The 22,043-nt window shown below is 35.8% G+C and overlaps 3 protein-coding genes across 5 annotated transcripts in view; all 3 read right to left on the reverse strand.

Moving 5' to 3' along the window:
* Window positions 1–22,043, reverse strand: part of Rbfox1 (RNA-binding Fox protein 1) — a 299,703-nt gene that overhangs the window by 211,166 nt on the left and 66,494 nt on the right. For all 3 annotated transcript variants that reach the window (XM_089103487.1, XM_089103488.1, XM_089103489.1), the window contains exon 2: window positions 14,336–14,495. The gene's annotated coding sequence lies outside the window, so the exon portion shown is untranslated. The remainder of the gene's footprint in view (window positions 1–14,335; window positions 14,496–22,043) is intronic.
* Window positions 18,863–19,552, reverse strand: LOC148942033 (uncharacterized). The gene has a single exon (XM_089103212.1). The coding sequence runs from the start codon at window positions 19,550–19,552 to the stop codon at window positions 18,863–18,865; it is 690 nt and encodes a 229-aa protein (XP_088959338.1).
* On the reverse strand, window positions 20,223–20,744 carry LOC148942034 (uncharacterized). The gene has a single exon (XM_089103213.1). It carries the CDS (start codon window positions 20,742–20,744, stop codon window positions 20,223–20,225), a length of 522 nt encoding a protein of 173 aa, XP_088959339.1.

The following is a 22,043-nucleotide window of genomic DNA, read 5'->3' on the forward strand; positions in this document are numbered from 1 at the left end:
GGGGATTGGCTTAGTTTTTTTCCTTATTATTTGTTTGTGGAATAGATTTAATAATTCAGGTGATTTAGGAAGAGTTATGTTTCTAATCGCTACGTGTTAGCAAATTTTTTTTTCCCTAGAGTAGTGTTTTCTAATTATATTGGCTTGGTTTTTTGTTTATTTGATGAAATAAAACCTAAACCCTAAACCTTTTATTTGAATCCCACCCCTTCTAACGCTCAAGCCGTGCCCGAAAAAAAAATGTCAACTGCGAAAACTAAATCAAAGCAAATAAGTTCGTTGTAAACAGAGATGGGGTTAGCTACGTTTATATCCTGTTGTCACCGTAAAATTCATTGTCCAGCCTCAGAAAACGGTTGCCACAACGACGGAATCGACTACCCAGTTTTCATCGAAACTGTATACTTATAATATAAATATGCAGTAAATAATATATAAAATATAATTGTATATAATAAAATATTACATTATATATACTATAATTGTATATACAATATTTAGAACATATAATCAAGATAATCAAACTCAATCACTTAACCAGATGGCCTTGCTATTGAAAGCACGGGAATTAACTCTACTTTAGGTTTAACCCTAACATGAACTCTACTTTTGCCAAAAAGAAATAAAACTTTTATAAAGAAATATCGAAAAATAAACCTGATCTATTCTTCATTTGCGGATACCCCTGAGAACGTAGACAAGAACAAGCAGAATTGAGAACAAGCTTTGAATGTTATTACTATTCGTGACACGAGCTGTTCTTTACCAAAATAAACATTGGTTCAACTTTAGAACTTTGATTTATAAATAAAAATCACCAAATTTCTATTGTTGCAGCAGTCTGATCAGAAAATTATTCTTATCTATTCTGATGGAGAAAATAGCTGATGGCATATTTTTTTTTGTATTTTACAGAGAAAAGAACTTAGCTTTAAATAAAACGACCCCTTGATATACTCCAAGAACTTCCACACAACCTAGGTATTATCTCCAGATCCCTTTCAAAAGACTTTTAGAGGGCCACTGGTAACATTCTCTAATAAAATCCGGTGGATTGGTGCTAACTTTTAAATATTCGTAAAGGAGGCCCTAGGTGGTCAGTAGTATTGATTAAAAGTTTCTATAAATCAATTGACGTGTTCTTTGCTCAGTGTTAAGCCGTCTCTTCCATCAATTCTTCAATTTTGACCGAAGTTAATCTAATAAACTGCTTCTGATCAAAATGATTGAGTCATTCGAACTTTGTCAATCACCGTCGACGCTTGACTCAAGCGTCGAACAGGTTCCTAGACGGTCAATCATGCTTGAGTCAATCGATTGACGGAAGCTTTTGATCAAAATGATTGACCGTCTAGGGCCTCCTTAACTACGTTCTATGAAGCTTCAGACTCAGAATTTGACACGTGACGCACGGCTTTTGGCGTCAAAAACGGTCTTCTATGCATAAGAATCGACTGAAAGCTCTTGCTAAAATGCGATGCGTGCAGCAACTACCACTAAACTCAACTGTTTTGTGAGCCGAAATTGTATTCATCTTTATTATATGTTCGGATATTCAACGGTTCGTTCACATATTTAGCATATGTTATTTTTTTTTATTCAGTGTCTTTTCTATCTTATCCATTACCTCAGTTTTCAAAACATTATTGATCAGACAATCCGTCATCTTTAATTGCAAAATTTTGTAGCACCTTAAAACACGATTTATATACACCATATTTCACCTGTCATTTCCATTACAAAGTTTTATCCTATCCCATTAGAGAAGTTTCAATCCAAGAAATCGAGGAACGAAGCTTAGAAAACGATTTCTAAGTAAACTCTCTCATGGATGAAAGGGAAAGGTGGCTTAAGTATCCTCGTGCTTCGTCTCTTGTATTATTTTCATGAATTAATTTAAAAATCGCTTTCCAAAAAAGAAGTGTTTCAAAGAAAAGTAAAGAACCATCTTTTAAGACAGCAAACGAACAGCTACAATAAAATAGAACAGAAAAGATTATTTTAATAAAATTTTGGATTAACACGTGCATATTCAAGGGCATTTCTTTATTTTACATTCGATTCTCGTTTGCCCAAGGACTTACAGCTCTAAGTTTGAAACCGATCAGGGATATCAAATTTTTTGCACATTTCAGCCCCCCTAGCACCCTTGTCCCTTCCAACAAAAATTGTTATCCGCTTATCACAGGCAACGCTCTTTAAAGTTTCAAGCCAATCCGAAAAAATTTCGAGGATCATTTTCAGACGCCGTATTTGGAGCGGGCGGGGCTACCTGTATAAAAAAAAGATCGTTTCTTGGGCCCCATCCTGTGAAGAATCTAATTTTAGTTTCCATTTTTCTAATGCAGTGGGATCCCAAGGACTTAGGGACAGTAGTTTAAGCTAATGGAAAATAGTTGGAGCCCCATACCTCTTTTTCTGTATATTAGGGTCCCTTTCCCAAGAGCCTTGTGTTTTAAGTTTTCTTTCTTTCAGAAGTAGAATTATCTTGGCTCTTAGTCCGGAACCGTTTGGGCGAATCACTAGGCTACTTGTTTTTTCTTCTTTTTCTTTCTGAATTTGGGTTCTTTTAGCTGAAGAACTTAAAAATAAAAGTCTCAAGTCGGGAAAAAGGTTTTTATCCTATTTTGAGCCTTATTTTTGTGGGCCAGGGCCGCAAGATTTTTTTTACATTAGTTCCTTGTTCGCCCATGGATTAGTAGCTGTACGGTTCAAACTGGTCAGAGACAGCGATTTTTTCCCCTTTCCAGGCGCCCTTACACCCAGCCTCCTTTCCTAACAAAATGTATGATCCGTTTAGCCCAGAGTACAATCCCTGAATGTTATGAGCGAATCACACACTTTAGAGCAAACATATCCCCTCTTCTCCTATTTTTAAACATTTGGAAATTTGTATTATTTACGATCCTTGCCCCAGGGGCGAGGAGTTCACGTTATCTCCAGAAGCATATTTACTGGATCTTTGACAAATTTGAACAAACAGGCTATCTCAAAATTTTGATTGGATATCTTGGAGATTACTTGAGGGGTGGATTGCCCTCCGATCATTTTCATCTCTTATAAAGGCACTAATACTTTCAATTTTCAATTGAATGAGCCCTTCCCAATACAGATAGATAGATAGACAGATGTATTTATTTTCTATAAAAAACACAACTCAATAACATAATCAGGGATCCTATAAAGGTTCCATGGCCCTCATTCACGATCACCTCTTTAATGTAAACTGGCTTCGAAAAGAAAGGAAGGAAGAAATAATATGCTGAAGGTACGTTGCCCTTTAACTCTGAAACAAATGGTCAACAACAAAATAAGATTTATTTTACCAGGAAAACTCCCTTAGCAGAAAAAATCGTCGAAAGTCAATGCTTTAACCCCTTAAAGGCGCATTCACAATGAGATTCGACTAATACTGAGATTTAGTTAGCGCTAATTCGAGCCAGTCAGAATTTTTCGTAGAATTTTTCAGTCAATCAGAAAATTTTATGAAAAACATAATTAACTTAAATTAGTACAAGCAAAATCTCGGTATCAGTAACTTTTCATTGTGAACGGGCTTTAAGAAGTAGTTTCAGCCATTTCAAATGTTGAAAATAGGGGGATTGGAAACATCAGCGGCATATCGCCATCATTGCTCAAGCTGCGAATCTTTTTTTTTTAAATAATAAGGACTTATTTAGTCCAGTTCCCGAATTCAAAGGCTCTTATCCCTCAGTCTTTTATTATAACTTCTTTTGTCTATATTCATGGGCCAGCCTTTCCTTTAGGTCGAATACTCTTATTTAGAATTCATTTTTATTTTATTTTGTTCGGGGTATTTTATTCCACTTTAAAGTATAATTTATATTCGTCATATCCCGCCATCGACTTTTATTCAAAAGATATCGTCGTATCCCATTTGAGAAGTTTAGTTTCATAAAAAACTAGAATTCTCGAAAATAAGTTATCCCTCAACTTCTCCGAAATGGCGAAAGAAGAGACGACCGAGGCCATTATTTACCTTTTTATTTAGGCCATCTTCATAAATAACAGATTACCTCCACACATGGCGCAAGTGAACTCGACTTTAAGTTTGCCTCATTTTGAGTTACCCTTTAAGTCAAATACAACCCAGGGCCTTATTATAAGATAAAGAATTATAAAAATAAGACAAATAATTATATTATAAGAATAATCATTATAATAATAATAAGATTATTATTATTACAAGATACATAATCACATCTTGAACGCAACCACATTCCGGATACAAATGCGACCATTCAGACTATATTAGAAATGAGCTTCAGACAAATAATAATACTTCCGTATGGTATCAAAAGTTTCAATACTTGTCAAGAGTATCGTTCAACAGCAGTATCGTTCGATACTGCTGAGTGACGGTATTTGTAGTGTTGTGTCGAATTTCAGCATACAGTCCGAGCACTCATTAAAGTAATTGGCAAATAGTGATAAAGGAAATTTAAAAAGGAAATTAAAGGAAAAATAAAAAGTAAATTTAATTTTCTAAAAATGTTAAAGCAGCAAATTACGCCAAAATACTGGATATTGGAGGCTGGAGTTATTGAGGCTTAAGGCTTGATATATTAGAAACTACTGTACTGATGGGCTATTTGCAAAGCGACCAACAACCTAAATTAATAAATCCAGACGTACTGGTACATTTGAATCGCAGTCTGTAGAACGATCCAAGGAAAACGATGTAGTGCCTACAATATAACCTAATATTTTTTACTGTAAAATTAACTTTCTCAGGTTGGGCGATCATCTTTCTAGTATGTTTAAAGTTAACTTAATGCCTAGAATTCACCATATTTCGTACAAATAATCTAAAATTCTACGTTTTAAAATAATATGGCTGAGAAACAAATAGAAAAATACCCTTATTATGAGATCACTTTAGAAAATTTGGCTAAATACCCTGCAATGGGTAGAGAGAAAGGATGGATGTCCCCAAAGATGATTGGGATAATATTACAAAAAGTAATTTGTTCTTTTGATATTTCTCAGAAGAGAAAGGCATACCTTTAAAAAAGAATGAATTTGAGGAGTGTTTGTAAATGGGTGTGCCATTAGACGGCTTAACACTCAGAGAAGTTGGGAACAGTAAGATATAAGATAAGATTTATTAATCACGAAACACACATACAATATTACATTTTACTATTCCCCAAAGGCTCACTGGCCAGTAAAAAAGGGAGAAGACATACGAGTCACTTACTCTGAGAAAAAAAATAGTAGTAACATAACCAACTTTATTTACATTCAGCTTTCTTTCAATTTTTGAATGATAATATTATTGTTGCAAAAAAATACAAAAAACACAAAATCATTCTGGTCTTACATATGACCAATATCAATTAAATTGTCAATATCAGTAGAACCAGAAATATATGTTTTTCTTAATCTTTTGTTATCTAGACTTACCGAAGCTTTAAACTTACTTCTTTTTTTCATTAAGATAAACAGGTGATATATACTCGTCGCTCAGTATACTTTCAAGAAAAACATAGTTTTCAAAAAAGGAGTACAAAACCCCTAATGCATACAAGCTTCGGCTTTCACAAGACCGAGCTTTCAAAGCAAGGCTTTCAAAAGCCTGAGTACGGAGCCCCTAATGCAAAGAAATGACACAAGCTTTTATGACTCAACAAGCAAATCACCTTAAATTCAGGTCGATATTCAACTAGAAATGAAACTTATTGATTTTCCAAATAAGTCAGCTTAATTTAGCATCAATCTAGGGTATTAACTAGGGTTTTGGAATACTCTAACCCTAGAGTATTTGGAATACAATAATAATAAATTATTATTATTATTATCTCTTTTTTTTATTGTTCTTCATTTGAGTTTATTTCAGTGATGATTTGGTTAGTTTTATAATTTAGTAAATGTGTACTGGTTGCGTTTTTCAAGCATATATGTGCTTTATTTGTAACCGGTCGTCAAGCCGGCATGAATCATTTTAGTAAAGTTGTTGAATCTTGAAATCTTGAATCTCGAATGGATTATAAGTTAAAGATATTAACTGGCTATGACATCCAAATAAAAGCTTATCATTTAAGCTCCATTAAAAAGGACACGTTTGTGTTATCTTTGATTCTAGTAACTTCAATTTACTAAGCTTGATTGAGCAGTCATCCCCTGTGATCTTCTTTCCTTTTCTTTCCATTTGTTCTTGCTTTACAATCTTTTTTTTTCAATTTATTCATAGCGTTTCATTACATCTTAAGAAATGATTCATATACACGCTTGTCCGCCTTCTATTTTACAACAGTTCAAGTCTTATCCTATCCCTTGGTATTTTTACTTAATCAAGGATTCACTCAAATAGCAGTCAAGCTCAGAGCTTGCTTGATTCGATTCAAAACTCGGCACAATTTTGAACAAGTCTCAAGGACCCCTTGTAATTTTTCAAATAAACTCTTGTATTTAAGCGTCAAACAATAGAAAAATATTACGATTGCTGGGAAAAAAAAAAGATTTTTAAAAATAAGATGCATCAAGATCATTTACCTCAAAAAAGATTCAAGTTACGATTTTTTTTTTTAATACAACAGGCATAATTGCACACATGGAGAGATGGGAGGAGTTTCTGGATATTTGTGTATAAGTATTTTTTATCATCGCGAGTGATGTAACTTTCATGTTAATAACAACATTCCACCACACTTTAAAGAAGATTCATCACAGTACCGTCGATTTTCCATCATAAGGTGTCACTGCATGTCATTAGGGAAGTTTTATTATAAGAAAATGAGGAATGAAGATTAGAAAATAAATATGCCAAAACTTGTCGCATTGGTGATAAAACTTAAAAAACCATTGCAAGGTAAACGATAAAGGATTTAAAAAAAAAAAAGGAAAAAAGAGCCAAAATATCATCAATTCAACCAAGCTTAGTCGAATTTTCTAAGGATCTTTGATTTTCGCTTTGCATACCATGTATATTCTGATATTGATGTTTCAACCGTCTTGGAATGAAAGAAAAAAACGTCTCTTCCTGGAAAGTCGCCATTAATCAGATTCAACAACCTTGCTGTCACAGCAAATTAGAAAAAAATATTAACTGAGCAATCAGCTGTTAAAGACTGATCCCCCAACATTTCATAAAAATAGTAAATGAGCTCCATTCTCAAGTCTAATGTATTTATTGTGTCTCTTTTTGTTTCCTCTGTTATCCTATATTTTATTCCATCATCCAGTCTAATATATTCAATTTAATCCTTGGTCTTTTCTTACACTTGTTACATGGTTTATATGCACCATAACCTTTTTCGATTTTCCATCTTAAGGTTTTATCGCATCCTATAAGAGAATATTCATTTGAAGAACATGAGGAATGAAGCTTAGAAAACGATTTCTTGCTAAATTTATTCCGACAGGGAAAGACAGGTGGATTAGACTCCCAGATATTTCCCCTACTTAGTGCAGTTGTATTCGCAAAAGAACGGGCACCACAGGGGAAAACATAACATTAAGGATGGTCAAAAAACCTAAACTAAAGGTTTATACTAGATACAATTTTAAGGATGTGTATTTCGCAACATTTTCATCAAGGAATTGGATTTCGATAAAGCCGCACCCAAAGATTTATAGAGGCTTAAAAAGAATACGGCATCGTGAAAAATTCGACATAAATAGTTTGCCAACCTAGATGGTGCTGTTGTATCATGCAACATCACAAAAATTGAATATTCAATAAACATGTCTATAGACTGTAAAACCCTTACAGTAGATATGCGATGCAAATACCTAAGAAGATTAGGTTATGGCAGCATGAGGAAGCCCAACACAAAATAATCCCAATTGAAGTTGTCAAACTTCTGACTTTTGTGAATATAAAGTAAGGTTGGAAAAATAGTTGAAACTGGTTGAAATTGATAATACTCTTGATATCCTCACAGAGGATACAGCATCTTCCTTCGCTAAATCTAATATATAGTCTTTGAAATTGAAACACAATCATTGAAATAGTGACTTTTGCAAGCCATTGCAGATCGGTTGTTCTTTTCCAAAACCTATTCCCTATATTTCCAAGTTTTCGATAAAATCACAAAATAGTGATTATTCAATTTTTGAAACCGAAGAGATAAAGTTACAGAATTCGTCAATAGGTTTTCTGAAGACAGTTTTCTTCTTGTCTTTTGACATTCCTGTATAATTGAAAGTAGATACGTTTCTAATTTGAACATGGTAAAACATGAAAGAGGCGGCAAGATTGGTCACAGAGAATAAAAAAAGAAAGAATATTTATAAACCCTCTAAAACCAAACCCTCTCCAATTTTGAGAAACATAGAAACTTTCATTTCAAAAATTATGGAACTACCTCGTAATTCAATATTTAGTGTTATTTTAGTTTTAGAGTTATACGGTTTAAATGGGCCAATCACAAGAGTTTTGTTCCAAGTTTTGTTGAGCTGTATAATAACCAGGAAATCTAATCATTAATTTTATTGTTATCTATTTTTTTTTAACTTTTTAACTAAGTGTTGACTCTCTTTTTTTTATGTACTTTGTACAATGAATTATGTCTGACTTGAAAGTCAAGTTCTTTCGATATGATATGTGTATATACACTAGTGCTTTTTTGACGTAAAATTGAATTCGGCAGCCATGCTGTGATAAAAATTTCTAAAATAAAATTCTATTCTAAATTCTTCTTCTAATCTTTCTTGAAACATAAGGCCGTGATCAAAGATCTTGGATCTTGTACGAATCTTGACTGTGGAAACTGTTAAAATTTATTTTAACCTCTTTAAAAACTAGGTCTTATCTCAGAAACTATAGGAGGGATTAGAAAGGTCCAACCTTGACTCAAAATTCAATTTTATGGTCAATAAAGGAAAAGGAAGAGAACAAAAATCAAATGAATATTTCGCCAAAAAGGAAATTTCGTTAAAAGGGAAACTGAAATGGCAGTCCACTCGACTAATTTCAGATCTGCTGTAAATCAAATAAAATTAATTTAAGTAATACCTACACATAGGAGGGAGGGGTTGCAATTCCAGAAAGATGGCGGCCTTTTTCGTAATTTCAACTCCTCGTGCTAAAGAAAAAACAAATCTCCAATGCCCGGCCGACCTATGGTTCGAACCTTCGTTAATTATTAGAATAAAACAATTTTTATTTTTTTATTTTAGTTTTAGATTCTAGTTGTTTTTTGTCTTATTCTACGCTGAAGACGCCTTGTTTTATACGGGCGAAATATGCGTTTGATTTTTGTTCTCTTCCTTTTCTTTATTGGTCATAGACCCGTTTGTCTCTTTCAGATCCTTTTCTTTATTTTTTCATGGCTAGCCAGTTCAGCTTTAGATCTTTTACACCCTAGTAAAAGACTAATTCCACTTGAAAGTGGTTTAGACCTTGGCTTCCTTAGGCCTAAGGTTTAGACCTTAGACCTTGGTTTCCTGTATGGAATGTGAAAGCCTGACCCTAAACCAGCAGCGATGCTTATGGTTACGATCACCCATCTGTATACAAAACTGGATAGAAAGTCCAAACTCAGCTGTAGCAACACACATCAGGGCCGACGCAAGGACCTTAGAAGTCAAGAAGCGTCATTAATCCAATACATATATACATACAAGTCTCAAATATTACTATTTGATAGAAGATCAACTTCTGGACAAACTTTCTTTGACATTAAAAGAACGTAGTTGAGCTAGGTAAATGAAAATTTCACGAAATTTTTGAGATTAAGCATTTGAGCTGTGCCATTCATCGGCCTCTACTGTAATTTGATATTTCTGTAAAATATATTGTACATAGATATTTCTGCCTATAATATATTATAAATAGAAATAAAATACATATCTGTAAAATATCATTTGATATTTCTGTAATATGTCAAAGATCGTTTGTCTGGAGAGCAATTACTTACGCTAGGTGATACAAGAAGTAAAAAAAAACGGGCCGTGTTCACGGACGTACCCTATCCTTTAAGTTACACAAAAGTTAGGCTAGGATTACTTTCTGGGTTACAATAAATCATGGATAATGCTAATCTCAAAAATACATGTTTGATTTGAAAAAGTAGGTTTCGTGACAATTTCTTGCTAAAGTGACAATTTCTCCTACACACACAAAGTCAAGAGTTAAAATGGATGTGAAGATAAACACTCATAGAATATGCCATCCAGATAAATATTTGTCAGTAATAACATATTTACTCAGGAATAATGACTGTTACAAACAAGTTCTAATATTATCAACAATTCCATCCCTCTCAAAACACACATAACCATAGCAATGATACTTAGGTGATGAAATAGAATAAGAGACTCCTCAATATCTTCTAAGAGAAATGGGAACAAGTTATTATTACTGAATTAGGCTTAGCAACAATATACAGCGTATCAATTTACTGGCATAGTGATTATTCAACTAATTTGATGAGAAAATACAAGGCTTCTTTTAGCATCTCTTCCCCTTAGTATTGTCAAATGGACACTTATAATACCTTTTAGAACATGCTGAAGTCCAAAAAGCAGGAAATAATTGGAAAACCAAAGAATCATTCTTTAATTTCTAAGGGGGTAACTAACATTTTCAGAAAGCAGAATCAGCATAGGTAATCTTACCACGGCATTAGTCAAAAATTCCTGTTCTCAGTTCCAGAAAGGTCCATTCCCAAGGGAAGGGAGGACAAAATTAGGAAAAATCTAATTTTAGGCCAATATTAGATAATGCCAATTTGTAAACGGCTCTCTTGATTATAGTCACACTATGGAAACTACTAACTTACATTTAATTAGTGAAAGTAATTTAATTCTATTAGCGGTCAGTTAATGTACCTAACTAGTGCAATTTAATCTTTTACTGTAAATTAAAAGCGGTTCTTCTAGGACATACTCCGAGGCACAAGTCATTGGCACACAAGATAGTCCATCCACTACAAACTCTGCATCCTTTACTACGTTTGCCCAAATCCCGTTACAGCCTAAATTTATCCTCGTCCCCCGAACTTCACGACGTTGAAACTATCTTTCGTTGTTTTCTAGAAATTCACCAGTTTTTCCTGATTTGACCCCCCCCCCCCCAGCTTAAAACTCTAAATAACTTCCTGTGTATCTCCCTACATTTAATGCTTCCATTAATTCACATACAGAACATAAAACAAGTTTGACAGGAGAGAGGATTTTCTTTTTCGTCTTTTTTTTTTTTTTTTCACTTACGAATTTGCTTGCTTACTTTTTTTATGGAGAAAGAAAGAGTTTATCCATTAACAATAAAAATAAAAAAAACCTGAAGCAAAGCTTGTTTAGGTAAATAATCGCCCCATTAGGCCTATACATAAACTAACTTTATGAAAGGTGAAAGGTTTTTCGCATAAGATTTTTTTTCGCCTATGAATTTTTTTTTTTGTTACGCGAATTTTTTTTTTTGACTACTTTTGTTTCAACAGTTTTCACCGGTGCATTTTTACGGTAAGCCACGCTCAAAGGAGATTCATAAGCAAACATTGTCACGTATAAGTAAATAAGTATAAGCAAATATAAGTATCAGCCAACACTGCCATAATGTCAATAAGAACAATGAACTAGTCAGCGAGAAGAGTGTGAACGAAAACAAGATAGGATGTGGAAAAAAATTTTAATGGAAAACCTCGAACAGGCAAGCTATTATTTCTTATGTTTTTGTTTTTCTAAGGTTTAGTAGCATAGTCAGCACAGAGGTATAATTTTGCCCGGATCGTTTTAGCCTAAATTTGCAAAAAGTTTAACTTTGCGATTATGAATGACAAAAAAATCAGTGGAAGTAAAAAACATTAAGAAATGTTACATTAAAAAACGTAAGGAAGTTGACAAAAAACGTAAAAGACGCTAAAAAACGCAAGGAAGTAAAAAAACGTTACATTGCAATTACATTGCAATACGATCTCAGATCCTCTGATTCCAGAGAAGTTGGCTGCCACTGTAGTGTGCAAATAACGAATAAAATGGTGCAAATATCGAACAAAATATGATTACAAGCTTTATGAAAAAGCCACCTACGACTTATCAAAAATTTGGTCATAAAGCGAAGAGTTATCCCACTCAACACAGCGGCTACTCCAAATCAAAACACAATAAGTGCATACACTTTTGAACAGTCGCAGTAAAACGCTACTGGGATATGGAGAATCAGGATAAACCGAAAAGAAAACATCTCGCACATTCTTATAAGTAATCAATGAATACAGCATGCTCAGTTAGTGACTTCTTAAGGTAAGTATAACCACAGTAACCAGCGTCCCAAATCACTGGGAAAAAACGTTACCATAATTGACTTGTGTAAAAAAAAAAACATTTATATAGCACTTCTCTTACTCCAAAATTTAGTAGCCTATATAATTAAAAGATTTTGGGAGTAAAGCTTAAGGACGAGGTGCCAAACATTCCTCCTTACAAAAGTGGTTCAAGTGTACTTAGCATACACACCACCATTACCAAGTAGCTCGCAGAGGGAAAAGAGAAAGCGGAAAGAGCCAGATTAGGCTGAGACGAGATTCGAAAAAACATGACGTATAATCTTTAGGGTTATCATGGGATTAGCCCAAATAGAAGATCGCTGAACAGGAAAAGATTCAGAAAAAGAAGTCCTCACTGAGTGTGTGGGTTAACCACATCGTATTGCCATCGTATCAGTATCGTTGTATCGTTATCATATTAGTATCGTTACCGTATTAGCATCATTACAATATTAGATTCGTTATCGTATTAGCATCATTATCGTATTAGTATCGTTTATTGTCCGTGACATGTCGATTCAGCTAAAAATTGCCTAAAAAAAAACTTTTATAGGGTCAAAGCAAGTGTAGCTTCCAAAAAAGCAACAGTCGACTTAACAATCAGTTAAAGCAGCAGGTTTTCCAAGATTCATCTTAATCAACAGTCACGCTGTGACAGATTCATCTTGTCGAAACTAATCTTTGCTATAGGGAATCTTAAATTTATTTCACACGAGTAAATTCTTCAGCTAAACCGAGGAAATTCAGAACATACTTCAATTGATACAAAACCTAGCCGCTAAGGGAATCAAAATTTACGACTGAATAACTGCTCAATACGATTGGTAACATTGGAATCCAAGAATTTAAAAGTTTTCGTTTTTCTCTTTTACTTTATTGAAACATTTTGTCTCGTTTCATTCAGCATTTTTATATTTATTTCCTTAATTGTATTATGAGAGGCACCGTTATCTTCGGAGCTATGTGGTTTAGAGCACAGTTGTCACGTGCAGACTTTCCTTCTATCGATGACAAACCTGATTGATGGGTTCTGGATATGCAGTTTTACAAGCTGCGTCCAATGAGGCAAGTTTGTTCAGGTCATCAAGATTTTACTAAAAAGACATTTCCAGAAGGATTCCCTTGTATTAAACTGTTCGCTAACTGTTAAGTGCTGCGTGGCATTCATTAAAAACTATTTAACCTTTTCTAAACACTTATATTGAAATATACTTCAATACAAATTTATGTATGAATGGTATTCAATTTCTGTTTCTATATCATTCATTCAAATTTCAGGTGTTTTGTCAACCCAATCAAATGATTTGACACCCTTATATTCAAAAATACGAACAAAGAGGCTGGACAGTATTCCTCTCTGTTTTACATAGCCATTACTTCACATAGTCCACAAAGAAAGTCGCTGGGCTCAATACATACCATTTGAACTAAATACACGTAAATGGTAAATACTTCTAAACCTATTCCAAAATAATAACCAAGAAACCTATTCCTAAAATTGCAGTCCAGGTTTTAAAAATATAATCAACACTTTTGAAAGGTGTTGCCTAGGGTTCAATCACAGCTACCACTGGGTCGACGTAAGAGCCATTGTAGTCGAGAAGCATCGTTAACAAATAGACAAGATGAAAAGGAGATATTGCTGGCGACCCGACAAGCGAACCAGTATATTGGGTTCTCTAAAGTGGTTGGATTCAGTAGAAAGATACTGAACCCAATTTTAGAGCTGAATCAAAGTAAAAAATGCATGTAGATATCATAAGTTTAGTCTAGAAAAGTTCACTATTGCTCTTCTCTCTAACCTAGCATAGCATATTTCACCCAAATGTCACAATCTTTTAACAATCTCTAAGACTCATTAGTTTTTCTTCTCTATATTTTAATTTAGCTACGGTAAGATCAAGAAAATGTTGATGATATCACGGATATTCAGGGTGGTCTTCACCGTCGTATCTAAAATGACCATATTCAAATTTAACAATAACACACTAGTATAACAGGTTCTCTCAAGCAGTTGGGATCAGTAGAAGCCTACTGAACTCACTACTCAATATAGGCTGCACATGGGATGTTTAATAAAGGTATAACTAAAATGTACTTACAGTTAAATATTCACACTTTAAATGTTGAAGAGTAGACTAATCTAATCACTGGTCATTTACTGAGTATTTAATTTAGAGATTCTTTGTGGATGCTTGACTTCGAGTGAGTTTTGTAAAAGTTACTTCGGGATTGCTAGGGTTATTGGGATTTGACTAATTCCTGAAAAAAAGGAGTGGTTAGACAGAAATAACTTAATCATATAATACAAAAGCCATTCGTCAACGAGCCAAATTATACAATATACGGAAAGCCGAATAAATTCCTGAAGCATTTTCGAACTTTCTCATTGGAACTCTCCTTTCCCACAGCGTAAGAACTAAAGCTTCGTCTTCTTCCTTTAAAGTTTGCAAAGTTACAACTACAGCTGGCAACTGGAATGCGTTTGCAGAGCAAAACAAGCTTTATAGTATCTATCAAAATGAACGCAAACATTTGAAAGATGCAACAGTCATAGCTAACGGGTTTCAATTCGCAGAAATGTAGGGGTGGGGGCAATATATATGTTTGAAATCAGGGAGGAGGTAATTGTGCTTTTTTTTCGAACTCTTGAATGAAAATACAAGAAAAAATGTTAAAAGAAAATACTCAAAGAAATATTTTCGGAATCTAAGGGGAATGGGGAGTAAAAAAAAATAGCTCCAGTTTATTTTAGCTTTGTTATAAAAAAAAGGATTAGGAGCACTAAAGTCTTGAAGTAGCATGCAGATTTAAAAAAACTGAAGCAAGTTAAGTTTTCAATAAAGCGCTAGTTTTACCAAATTCATGCGTTTAATCCCTGCTACTTTAGGGATTTAATTATGAATTATCACCCAAAAATTCCAATTTAAAGCGAATCATCTCATCGTAAAAATCATTTAATAAGGGACTTAAAGTAAAACAGTAGTGTACTTTAATTGCGTGAGCTATTTGCCTATAGGCAGTTAGATAACCTCTGCATTCACGTTATCAACGTAGCGTTAACCAGCGATACGAGGGTAGAAAGTGACGTAAATTATGCTAATAATGTACAAATGGCTCCTGAGGTTCTGACTATAACTGATATATACACATATAACATAGAAAACAGTATTTCCTCCTAGGATACCAAAAGGTATCTTAAAGTGGCAGCTTTAGAAAATTTTGAATCGGACAAATAAGGAAAATTCATTGCATTGAGCACTCTGGTACGCTTTCTGGTACGCTGCTTCTTTTTAAGGAATCATTCTAATGTAGTCTAATCTAGCCCATCTGTCGTGTGTTTTATTTAAAACCTTAGTTTATTAAAACTTTGTCGTGTGTTTTATTAAACTAGTCGCAATTCATCTTGAAAGACAAGAGCTAGCAACTGGAATGGGTTAACTGTCATTTACTTCGTTCCACGTAGCTAGTTAGAAAGATGACGAATGAAATGAAATTATGGTATATAAAAAAGGCCTATTACTTCATGAACAGTAATTATATTCATTTCATACACAGTTTTAAATAGATAGCGTTGCACTAGACTCGCAAATTGTGAGTTACAATCTTTTCTGTTTTTATATACTCTAAGAACATTTTCAATAAATATAACCATTAAAGAAGAAATATGTTCCGGAGTAATCGTAAATTAGGCAAATAAATAGACATTCATTACAGCCAGAACAAAGAAATTCCCAGAATAAAACTTTCCTTCGCTCAAACTGAACTTTTATAATTGCATTTCTTTTTCTTTATTGCCGTTGCTAAAGAAACTTGTCACCTCAGGCAGAAACGACATAAAGAAAGGAACATTTCTTTGAAAATCGCATGTTAAACGCAAAGAACGCATTCGATTGCTTTGCGTGCACTGGAGACGAGGCGTGATATACGGATATGCAGAAGATTGCGAATATTCCCGTAAGAGGGCAACAATGGGCAACTACCGACCGCAAAAAATAATAAACTGTGCAAAAAGGGCAAAATTTTGTTGTATTCGGAAAAATTCTACACTATTTAGACAAGACATAAAAAAAACTTTTCTTCTGCTTTGAGCACGGTGAAAAGTCCCAATCAAGCTCTCACCCACCCCGGAAAATTTGCACATGGTTGCCCATGTTGTTTGCACACTGAGTGGTAGATGCAGTGGTACATTAGAAAGATCCAGAGGGATATAGTAGTAAAAATAAATTAAAATAGCCTTGCAAAATCAATACTTGTCTTCAAGTGCAAGATAAGGTACCGTCTTTCAAACAAATAAATTCTAGCCTCCTAATTTTACAATATTCTCCTCTCGATTTACAGTGCTAAGGAGACATGCAGACAATACATATTGTTACATTTCAGCTATTCAATAAAGCAGCCTACAGCACCTCAGTACATTTAGGGTCAGTCCTATTATTATTCAGATCATGTATCCAAAGATTGTCACAAGCAAAATAATAACCTACCAATGCACCTTTTTTCAACGAGATGGGAAGAAATCGGAAGGTGGTAAGTACACTTGCACCTATGTGCATGTGCATTGGCCACCTATGTGCGGTTGAACCTATGTGCATCTAGGCGGTATAAGTAGCAGGAATATAGGCCAAGGTAACCACATCGGTTGCTGGTTAACAAGTGAAGCTTACCAATATTACCCTAACTGGAAGTGCGTTTAGTGTTCGCATCAAAAGTAAACATGCAGCAATTCATGGAGCCGCGTTCTGCCATCAAGTGCTGTGGTACACGGAGCGAATCTGACTTTCGATAGCATCCGTGAGTCTGCTAGTTAAGTCTAAAATAGCGGAGAGTTGATGCAACAAAAGTCTTTGTGCATCCAATGGTGACTAATGACAAGTTATCATTGGCAGCTAGTCATAATACGCACAGTCTAAAATCCCTGGTGACAGAATTATCGATCAGTGACGACAGCACAACGCTGACCCAGCGCAGTCCCGATCTAACTTTTGTAATACTTTATTGCTCCCTCGAATAAAAAAGGCTAAAATGTCATGACAAAATTGCAGTCACAATCCCAAAAGGGCCGAATTCAAATTTCAGAGTCAATAAATAAAACATGATGAAGAAAAATCATAAAAAAACACTAAAACTAAAAAACTATCAAAGAATGCCAAAAAAAGAAATATGAGAACAAAAAATCATTCGTTATACTATACAATTAAACTGAGAATTGTCATAACAAGTCAAAAAGATAAAAACTTGTAAAACACAATAGAAAAAAAATCGATAAATAAATATAAAAATAATTTTAAAGTGCTATTTAAAAGGGGGAAGGGACAAAACAAGGGAACAAATACAAAACTTGATTTTTTTTTCTGTAATGAAAGAAACAAAGGTTTGTTCATATCTCGAGGTAAAGCATCGAATGGGAGAAAAGGATGGAACGGCTCGAGAAGGGCGGAATCTGGATGGGGAGGATCTTTCTAGAAAAATGTGTTCCATGCGATGGTTTGCCGTTGCATTTCTAAAGAAACGGAGGTACAACATACCTCTCCTGTACTAAATCATTTCTAAATGGGCTTTTTTGAAGGAGGGAGTGTGTAATCTCCCAAACTTGGGGTTGTCGACTTCCGTGGTAAGTATGAAAACCGGAAAATAACCGGTTTCGGAAAACCGGAAATCGAAAAACAAGCAGGAAGTAGTTCAGTGATACAGGAGAGTAATGTTTTAAAAATTATAACTTTTGTAGACTTGGTGAGACTTGAATCTTAAGGTACTTAAGAAACTGAGAAACTTAAGGTACGACTGACTACCCACTCTGAACACAATTCTGAATAAGACCATCTTTCCTATACTTTAGTTCTAGTTGCAATAAAAGTGTACGCATTTAAAATATCTCCAATGAACTACATTTATTCATATCTCTTAAAATTCTTGGAAGTCATACTAAGAGCCGAGCCAATCTAAGAAAAGGGGATCCAATTTCCCTGCTTGAGTTTCACTCCTAGCCCTTCCTATGAGGAATCTTTTGTAAATAAGGAAAATGGAAAAAGATCCCTTTTAAAATAGTTCAACGCGATTCCAAATTGAGTTACACATCTATTCAAAAGAGTGAAAAGTCATTGGGCATTTATTGATGAAAAAATATATTATTACTTCAGTTTCTTATTAGGGATGTTTGTCTATCCCTTCGTTTCAGTTTTTTTTAATGACAGCACCATCTTTAATCTCACAATACAAACCTAAATTATTGGCTACTATAAATCAATTTTGTTTTGACAATGCTGGTTTTTATTCACAAAAAATAGAGGTTTAATACCAAGCATTGTCTTTTCCCAGCAACAAGCAAGGTAAAACTTAAAACAACAGAAAGTATAGACTTTTTTCCGCCATTCAATTGTTAGGAAGGCGGAAATAAACCTTTGTTAAGAAGGAGCAAAAAGAATTTTTTGTAAATAAAAATTGTTTGCTAACAATTCGCGGAAACACAATCACTGGGCGGGAAACTTAAAAACCACAAGCTTCGAAACAATTATGAACATTTCAGGGAATGTTTGGGGGGCCTAGAGGACCTCAAGACGGAAAAAAAATTATATGCTAAGAATAAGCTAAATGTAAGGAATTTTATTAGGCCTAGACTTACTTTTGACTTAGGGCTCCTGCCGCGTTGGGGGTGGCGTAGAGAGCGTAGCAACTCTGCTCCTCAGGGCTGACCGGTTTGGTGCTAAGATTATCGTTTCGTCGACAGCAATGTTGGCCATCTCCAAGAATTTATTGAGACTATCCTTCCACCTGGTCCAAGGTCTGCCTTTCGGGCGGGACCAGTCATGAGCTTCTGGGTCGAAATCATAAATTATTCTGGCTGGGGTTGTCGTCGGCATACGTAAGAGGTGTTCAAACCACCTGAGAATGCGCTGTGCTATCTGGATCGAGAACGGCACTTGGGAGGTGAGCGTAAGTGACTTTGCGTTGCTCAGAAAATGATCCAACCGAAGTACTTCAATCCGACGGAGCTGTTTCGTCTGGCAGACGTCTATCATATTGAGATTTGCCGAAATAAAGGGCCATTTTTCTGCTGAATAGAACAGGAAAAAGCCAACGGGCGTTTTACAAATTTGTATCGTTGTGCTCCTGGATGTATGCAGAGTTATCCAGAGAGCGTTGAGCCTTCCGGCGATAGACGAGGCTTTGGACATTCGACTGCATACCTCCTCATCTAAGGAGCTATCACTGGACAGCACGGAGCGAAGATAAATGAAGTTTCTTAAAACTTCAACAGGAGATCCGCAGACAGTTATGTTTTCGGGGGGCGGGAGAGGGCTTGGGGGCTCAATTGCCATTATCTTAGTTTTGAGCCAGTTGATTTTTAGCCCCACATTTGCTCCCTCTTCCTGTAGGACTACCAGCGCGTCAGTCAATTGTCAATTGAGTCGGCAACGAGAGCAAGATCATCTGCGAAGTCGGCATCCGTCCGAACCCGATCTCCTAACTGCAGACCAAAAGACAGGCGATTTGTGGTTCGTGTCATGACATAGTCTATGACGCAGTTAAAAATTTCCGGGGCGGTAGCACACCCCTGGTGGACACCGGTTTTGATGCCGATTGTCGTGCTCTGTTTGCCGTTGATTTGAACGCAGCTCTTCATCGCTTTGTAGTGCTTTCAAACTGCTTGTAGTATTTGTCAGGCATTCTAGTAGATCGAAGTATCAGCCGGAGCGAGTTACGATCCACCGAGTCGAACGCAGCCCTGAAGGCTAGGTAGGCTTTCTTCCCAAATTCGCTTGTCTTCTCAATTAGCTGGCGCATAGTAAAGATCTGTTCTACAGTGGACCTCCCGGGCATAAACCCAGCCTGCTGGGCTCTCCTCGTTCTTCGGAGGATATTCGTGCATCTATCCAGCAGGGTCATAGCAAATAGCTTTCCAGGCACTGAAAGAAGCGTTATGCCTCTGTAGTTACAACAGATTCTTTTGCTCCCCTTTCTCTACCAGAGGTGCAGGATTATGCCCGCTCACCAGTCCTTCGGAATACATTCAGTACACCACACAACACTGAACGGAATCTGGAGCCAAAGTGGCAAAGCCAGACCGGCATACTTCAAGAGCTCAGCGGATATTCCGCACATGCCTGCCACTTTGTTGTTCTTCAAGCGTTTTACTGCTGAGTGGATTTCTGCAGGCGTGAAAGGAGTTTCTGGGTCATTTGTAAGCAGTTTCTGAGTGTTGGTGGCTAGGCTGGTGAGTTCCTGGTCTGCCTCCGCGACAGTTTTGGAATTGAAGAGGCCTGAGAAGTGGGCTATCCATTGGATGACCTGGGCATCTTCATCACTAAGTGGTTGGTCTTCAACAGAGACAACAGATGCAACAGAGGGTGCTCTGTCGCCTGTGAGATCACGGAAGTGCTTGTACAGACTGCCAACGTCACTTTTCTTGGCTGCACCCTCCAGTTCATTTGCCTTCCTTTCCACAAACAGCTTCTTGTCTCGCTGTATCAGTTTGTTGTGGACGCCATTGAGGCTTCTATAAGTCGGCATGTCACTCTGTAACCTTGCCTTGCGCCTCTGCTCTATGACGTCAAGCGTATCTGACTGGATCCATGCATTATTAGCACGCTTTTTCTGTCCAACATTTACTCTCGCTGACTCCAGAACATTCTTTTTAAGGAGAGCCATGCGTCCAAACAACTTTCAAATGGCAGGAGCGCGTCAAAGCAGTTTGAAACATCGTGGCGTATTTGGACCGCATTTCCTGCTCGCAGAGGCGAGAGACATCGATCTTGACTGGTCTTGGTTCTGGGCGCTGGGCTTTGAGCCTTAACGGCATGTTAGCGACGATGAGGTGATGGTCTGTGTTACCAATCTCAGCCACCCTGTACGTACGGCAGTTCCTAATCGAAGACCTCCATTTCTTTGAGACAATGATGTAGTCGATCATTTTTTTTTCTGGTACGGCCATCGTTGCTGTACCATGTATATTTGTGGATGTCCTTCCTTGCGAACAGGGTGTTCGTAATCACAGGGTTATGCATGTTGAAGCGTTGTAGGAGCCTTAGCCCTTTTTTATTTAGAGAATCTAAATGAAAATTAGGCCTAGACTATCTATCAATGCTATAGGCATAGAAACTAATCATCCTACTTTGCTCCATTATCTAGTTTTTTAACATTGTGCCTGGAATTCTCCAACAATGATTTGATTGGTTAGATAGATTCTCAAGCTTGATTTTCAAGCTTGAATTCCAAGCAATAGCTAACAATCTTTACTTGGACGGCAGAAAAAAAAGCCTTTTGTTACATAGAACAGACAAAATTTACCTAGAACGGAAGGGGGCGCTACCCCTCAGTATCCCTCTCCTAAGATTATAATTGTTTCGTGTGCTACACTGCCGATATATTGACGATTATAAATGTTTAGCTCTACTGATTTTCCATATATTTAGATTATTTTTTTAAATTTACGAGATTAATGAAGGTATGTAATGTTTGCACTTAAAAGCACAGGGTTCTGAGCAGATCAGTAGCCCCCTCCCATGCACCATATTTTTTCTACGTCTAATATAGATTACGTCTTTAGTTTTGTCCGGGATTTCCATTTAGTGTTCTACGTAAATGCTAAACAAGCAAAAAAAAAAAAAAAAATCAAGATAGGGCAGATTGATTTGAGTAACCACACGTATTTGACTGGGAGTTTATTATGTACAATGAATATAAATACCCTTTCATTTATTCTGATTTGCGTTGATACCAAATGATGGCGCAAATTCAATCCGTGTGTATAAAATGCTTCTATTTTAGCCGAAAAAACACAAATAGCATGTTAATTCAATTTGTATAGTT

This window comes from Artemia sp. Qi Xiang Cuo, chromosome 17 (genome assembly GCF_049724085.1).
Source record: "Artemia sp. Qi Xiang Cuo chromosome 17, ASM4972408v1, whole genome shotgun sequence".
NCBI classification, from domain to species: domain Eukaryota; kingdom Metazoa; phylum Arthropoda; class Branchiopoda; order Anostraca; family Artemiidae; genus Artemia; species Artemia sp. Qi Xiang Cuo.